Genomic DNA, 6,564 nt, shown 5'->3' on the forward strand with positions numbered 1-6,564 from the left:
GATAAGATTATAGTGAACGCTCCAAATGTAAGACGAATGTTTGTGTCAAACTATTGTATTGAGGTTAAACTGTTTCTGTCGTTAGAAGGAGAAATATTCCATTTCAGGTAAAAGTCTGTATTCAAAATCCCGCTTGAGTAAAAGTACAGAAATACCATTAGTAAAATGTCCTTAAAGTGTCAAAAGCAAAAGTACTCACTCAGCAGAAAAATGTCCCCTGTGACTGTTATATTGTGATATATGACATTATTAGACTTGTCAGACTGATGTATCAATGTGTCAGCAGCATTTTACTGTCGTAGTGGGTCAATCTGGAGCTAGTTTAGTCTGGTTGTTCCCATCTTAGGGGTCCTGCTCCTCCAGAGGGGTCACAAGATAAATCTGAAGGGTCGTGAGATGATCATTATAAGAGAGGAAAAAACAAAGTTCTACAAGACAAATGTGTATTCACATTTTCTAATCAGCTATATTGTGAAATATTAGATAATTTTACCATTTTGAGGCCTGAACAGTTATGAAACCATGTCAAGACTTTGGAGGGGAAATCATTTTTTAATGTAACTGCTAACAGACAAATGACCACAATTAGACACTGCTTTTTTTGTCAGGGGTTAAAACCCAAAAGGCTGGGAACCACTGGTTTACAATGGATACAATCCATATAAAATTGATTGTATTTTTATTAAATAATCATAAGATTATACTTAATGTATACTCCTAATCTGTAAAGTAACTGTTAGCTGTTGTCATATAAATGTAGTGGACTAAAAACCTACAACATTTGCCTGTGAAATGTAGTTTAAAATAGTATAAAATAGAAATACTCAAGCAAAATACATCTACTCAAAGACTGTACACTGCAGTACTTGAGTGCATGAACCTTGTAATTTTCCACCATCATTGGCCACTATGAGTGATAATAAAGTTGGCCTCAATTTATGTAGGACAAAGAAAATGTTAATGTAACAAAAGCACTTCAGAAGGCTCGCGGATGTAATCACAACACAAACACACACTGTCATGTGGAGGTGAAATCTACCTATGTGGCCTCACAGTGTTAAATTCCGTCAGGTCATTTTGCCAGTAGGCCACTTCCATGCTGCTGACCAAGCTGTTTGCCTTCTGATCCCAACCTTTCCCCCGCTGACCAGTTATTGAGAAACTCAAGAGTCTTACCGCCTCTTCGCTGTAGTAAAGGGATATGAAAGAATTCAATGCCTCTGCCCTGTAGCAGTCATAAAAACTGATACCGAGCGGAGCAGATATCAGATCATGTTTAGGCTTTTTGAAGCTATACTTTTATAGATTTTCCCACTGGTCATCCCTGGAAAGAAATCTTGGAGGAGCGCCTGAACCGCCTTCTGCACTCAAACACACAGCAAGCCCAAGACTATAAAAGAGATAACATCCATATATTATTATAGTGGTCACCTTAAATGATCCATGGAGCTATGATTTATGTTACAATCACAGTACATCACTTACCAGATACTGTATATTGTAGAGCATCCATAATATTATCCATTAGCACTAAATGTACCCTTTAAAATCTACACTGTTTAAGGCAGAACCTGTGTTTATTGGCTTCATCACATCTTGGCACATAACAGCTTACTTTCTGGAAATTCACATCAGTAAAAAAAATTATTACCAACTTATCCGTCCAGCTTTGTTCAACACATCATGTCTTATAGAGCTGCAACAACTTTGTCTTCTTTACAAGTCAGTCAATAAAGACTGACAATTCAAGGGTACAGATTCAAAGAAACATGATGAGTGAAGCTGCAGTGCATTAAAAAAAAAAAATTAGTGTCAGGGACAAGGTTGTAACTTCAGTCCTTTGTCGCCCTCTGCTGGCTAGAATGAAAGCATCAAAAAATAAAAATAAAAATAAAAATTCAGTGGTCAAAAGAACCTGCATAATCAGCCCTGAACATTAAACATACTGAGAGATGTGGTCACATTTAGTCCAAGTGCTAGTGTGGATTCACATCCCAGGGCTGCTGGGCAAACAGAAACCTCTCATCTGTTTGAAACTGGCTCCAAGCAAAAGAAACCCCCTGCTGGTTCCAGCACTGAGTCACGGGGCACTCTGCTCTCAGCGTCTCAGTCGTCAGAGGGAGGGATGTCCTCCTGTCTGGAGGATGGTGAACCAGTGGAAGAGTGAATCTATCTGTGGGGAGAGCCAGTGGAGTCTTGTCTATGTTCTGGGTCATCATGGTATTTGACTGATGGAGGAATGAGGGTGGCATTGAGATGGACGTGAGACGTTCAGGGTTTCTGATACCTGTACATCAGATCGAAGGAATGAGATTAGTCAGTAGTCATTTTTTTTAACTTCCTCAAACTTAAAAGAATGACACAGTAAAAAGAGACATGTATCACGCAACTTACTCCAACTTACAGCTAAGTGTAGCGATCATGCGATCACATGCAACGCTCAGAGAAGAAATAGCCAATTAGACACAAGGATTTACCCTATTAACATAAACTGAAGCTGAGAAATTATACACAGTAATAAGAAGGCAGATGACAAGTGCAGACAAGAAAGATGCGATGCCATTTTTTCTTGTTGCCACCTTAAAGAAATACAAAAAAAAAAGAAAGTGGTATAACTTGTTATTGGGAGTGACACCCACTCAGGCTACTCCCACCATCTTCAGCCCACTAGAGCTGCTACACCTGTAACATAAGTCACTTACTTATGAAAACACGTTTTCCCTCTACGTGAACAGGCTTCTGTTTAAACTTTTTAGAAACCAGGCAGTCAAATACTATAGAGAAAATTAAACACGATCATTTCATATTTGGGGTTTTACCTGTTTCTGTTGGGAAAATGTAGCCATTTTGCAATTTCCTGTCAGCTGTGTTGTATGAAGAGGAGGCGTCTGAGTTTTGACAGTAGACTCGTGACACTGCTGTTGCCTTCAAATCAACACAAACATGGACCAAATGTGACTATACAGTATGTTTCTGTCATCTGTGAGAAACCAAAAGTCTTTTTGTATTTCACTTTTTTTTTTTATTGTTTTTTTTTTTAATATTATTTAAACAATATTACATTTTAAAGCACCTAAATCCTTGGTTTCAAATTTTGCTTTACAACATGAAATCTTAATGACCAAACAGGCTAGCCTATATCAAAGTTTATTTTAAAAAAAAAAGTGTTCTGACTTCAGCAGGAAAGAGTGAGTGACTGTATGACTCCGTCACACAGAGAAACAAGCTGACTAAGTTTACAGGCGCCTTGAATATTTGCCTCACAAAGCGCTAATTCACACTGTACCTGGTGCGATGTGAAGCTCTGTGTCACTGTTGGATTCACACAAACTGTTGGAATAACTTCTCTTTGCTTTTGAAGCTCTGCAGCTGTTAAGGAGAAATACGTTTTGTCAAATAGCTGCGAGGTGTGAAAGAAATATTCTTCCATTACTGTTCAGTTCAATTCATTTCGCGACGGTTGGGCGACAGCATCACACACAGGCTTTTGCATCCACACTCAAATCCAGTAAGTGCACGTATACACACACGTACTCTGCGCGCAGCCCCTCTGTTTGGTTTCCCTTCTCCATTTAGCCCGTCTGTTTGAAAACCACACCTTTGAAAGACACACAGTTTTGTCAAGGGCAGAAGTTGTGAGTTTGAATGAACATTTTGATGATGAGAATCACGACTCTACCTTAATGGTGTCTTCAGGAAGTTTGATTTTGGCTGACAGTTTCTCTCTCATGTACATGTCTGCATACTGGCTGTGAGAAAATTCTGATTGACAGGACAGACACATAACATTGAACAGCTTTTTCTGAGTGGGGGAAAATGTAGTATTGTGTTAGATTGACACGCGCATAGACTTCTAAATATTTAAGGTCACCTTGCTCAAGTGCTCTGCTCTGCTCCGGGGTGAAGGCGGTGCGGTTTCGTTGCTGGACACCTTTAGGTTTCTGCTCACTACTGCTCATTGTCTCAAACATCTCTCTCTGATTCACTTCCACTAACCAAAGAATCAAAATATGCACATCACACACACACACACACATTACATCAGGGCACCAAATTGTTATGTTTATTTATTTGGAAAATCAAGAGGCTTAATTGTTAAACTAAAACTAGATTCATCAAATAAGGTTATTTAGGAAATAATGCATTTTGTCCTTTTATACGTGTAATTTTGGTCCTGTTAAGAGTCATCAGCTGGAGTTCACAGCTCCTCCATGCTTTCACTTATCTCCTGTATTTCCAGTGACCCTCAGGTGACTCACCCTGTTCAGCTCTGATGTGCGCATTGATCTCCATGCAAGTGGATCCGTGGTCCAAGTGGATCTTTCTTAAAATCCGATTGATAGATGACACCTTGTAGAACACATTAAATACAATCAAACCCCGGAACATTTTCAGTCACTTTAACACTAATGAATTCAAGTCTCACTTACGCTGGGGACTTTGGAGACCTTGCACAGTCGTGCTGCCGCCAGCCGTTTTCGAATTTCCCAAGCGAAAATAGTTGGGTTTTCCCTCTTGCACTGGATTATAGTGGAGATGACACCGGGGGTGAGAAGACGAGGTCGGCTCCCTCCAATGGTCTTGGGCTGTAGGAGTCCTGTGAGGCGGTAACGGCTCAGGATCTTACTGACGCACCCGTTGGACACCTGAAAGACGCAGTGGTTTGACCCACTCATGTTTTTATTCACTGAAAGACGCGTTGGACTTTGTCATTCACCAAAAAAACATACAGGTGGTTATTTGTGCAGCTTTGCAAAAATAAATAAATAAATAAAAAAAATAAAGGTTTTGCTTACCCGAAGTATCCTGGATATCTGACTCGGACGGACCCCCTCCGAGGCCAGTTCTATCATTTTCCTCCTCTTGGACTCTGGGAGAGGTCTGCCGTTGAGAAACATCCCTCCAAGCTGGTTGACACGTCCTCCACCTTATCACAACACAGTCTATACTGTTTAAATGTGTCTTTAAATGGCTTACTTACTGTAAAAAATGCCTGCAAAAATGACATTAACCCTAGTTCATATCTGAGCCTCAGGAGGCGGTATAAACACTCTCATAACAGCCTCAACGTGCGTAATCGAATCGTGAACTGAACCTTTATTTTGCAGATCAGTGTTTGTTCCGCACATGTCCACTGGATCCCGGCCGCGATGATGAAACTGATTCCAGAAAACAAAATTCGTCAAGTGATGATGTTCCCAGGAAAAAAAACAAAAAACAACCCTTAGACTGCTGTGATGTGAAAAACGTGAGGACTTGTGGGAGAGCTGTCCAGGTATCTCTGGTGAATGACACTGAGAGGGATCACGCCCGTCAGCAGAGATTTATAGGCCTGCAGACCCCGACGTGACGCGGTGGCCTGTTACTAGAAGTGTCAACATTGCCTGGAAGTGAATGGGAGCATTATAAACTTAAAATGGGATTCAGATAAGCACGTCTCTGCTAGCAGCATGTCTTTTAAAAACATCTAACAATGTCCACTTGTATTTTTTTTTATATATTTTTCAGGAATTTTCAAAAAAAAAAAAAAAAAAAAACGTCCAGTATTTTTTTTTTGTTTAAGCAACATGCAGAGGAATCGACTGACCATGGAAATTCACGATCAGTCATGATTTGAGAAGTCCAACATTAAGCCGTGTCTCTTCATGATGCACATTAAACATTTAGTAATAGAATGAAATAGAAATATTAAAATGGGAGTCACAAAATGTACAATCTTGAGTTGCATTTCTTTACAAGACGATGTCAAATAAGACATCACTTATCAACAAATGATATCAGCATCTTTGCAGCGTCTTGTTTGGGTGGCACATTGCAGAAATTTGAATTCAAAAATTCTAAATGTCTGTGTGTTGCTATAATAAGAAAATCTACTTGGTAATATTGTAGCTTGGGAATTCAGGCTGCTTTCCTTTTGCGCAGTGGTTGCCACAGTCTCTGTCAGACAAACTCGCTTCTTCAGGTGGAGTACAGTCCAGCCCTTTAACTTTCTGCCTCGGTGCATGCATTACTATTATAGTGAAGGTGGAAATTCCATCTTTCAAAGAACCTAAATAGTCAACACTGGCATGTTTCCCATCCTTTAGGGGGGCCTTGTGGTCACGTGATTTGAGCATCCTTTCCCAGGTGAAGTGGCTCAGATTAAGAGGATCTCTGGTCTCCTTTCATAAAACAAACATTTGGAAATCTGCTCCAATGACGACTGCCATATGGTAAAGTGCTTTTGATAAATCATAAATCCATCACGCAGTCTCTCTTTATTACATTTTCTTTCAAAACGTGAACAAATAGACTCGTATATGGGCGCAAGGAAAGGGCCAATTGGGGGACCTCGTTTATCCATAAGAGGGAGGCTAAAATAACCCTCACAGATGTTCCTTGGGCAGCCAGCAGATAAAAATGCGTTGTAAACGTTTCAAAGGGAAATATTTGACGAGCAAATATTAGCCTATGTGAAAACCCACACAAGGCTCGTCTTTTGGTCTGTTTAATGACTAATTGAATATCATTAGTTGGGTCCACACAGATCGAAGTGCCACCGAAATAAAGGGTCACATTTTAAAA

At 39.9% G+C, this 6,564-nt stretch overlaps 1 protein-coding gene across 1 annotated transcript; it reads right to left on the reverse strand.

The window, feature by feature from the left end:
- Positions 1-553: 553 nt before the first annotated feature.
- Positions 554-5,410, reverse strand: LOC139635241 (paired box protein Pax-4-like). Its single transcript, XM_071502362.1, has 10 exons — positions 5,096-5,410; positions 4,797-4,927; positions 4,431-4,646; positions 4,260-4,350; positions 3,872-3,991; positions 3,680-3,762; positions 3,535-3,598; positions 3,287-3,369; positions 2,820-2,925; positions 554-2,287 (listed from the first exon to the last, which is right to left on the reverse strand). Exons 1-10 carry the CDS (start codon positions 5,127-5,129, stop codon positions 1,977-1,979), a joined length of 1,239 nt encoding a protein of 412 aa, XP_071358463.1. The 5' UTR covers positions 5,130-5,410; the 3' UTR covers positions 554-1,976.
- Between the last annotated feature and the right edge of the window lie 1,154 nt (positions 5,411-6,564).

This window comes from Trachinotus anak, unplaced genomic scaffold (genome assembly GCF_046630095.1).
Source record: "Trachinotus anak isolate AG129_WGS33_773 ecotype Australia unplaced genomic scaffold, CSIRO_AGI_Tana_v1 ptg000018l, whole genome shotgun sequence".
NCBI classification, from domain to species: Eukaryota; Metazoa; Chordata; class Actinopteri; order Carangiformes; family Carangidae; genus Trachinotus; species Trachinotus anak.

What these genes read in the sequence shown, in the direction of transcription:
- LOC139635241 (XM_071502362.1), bottom strand. Translation starts at nt 5,129, where the DNA reads ATGTGCGGAACAAACACTGATCTGCAAAATAAAG. An exon ending in TTCCTGAAGACACCATTAAG is followed by an intron (nt 3,599 to 3,679) that starts GTAGAGTCGTGA and finishes TGTCTTTCAAAG; the next exon opens with GTGTGGTTTTCAAACAGACG. An exon ending in CATTTTCCCAACAGAAACAG is followed by an intron (nt 2,288 to 2,819) that starts GTAAAACCCCAA and finishes TCTGATGTACAG; the next exon opens with GTATCAGAAACCCTGAACGT.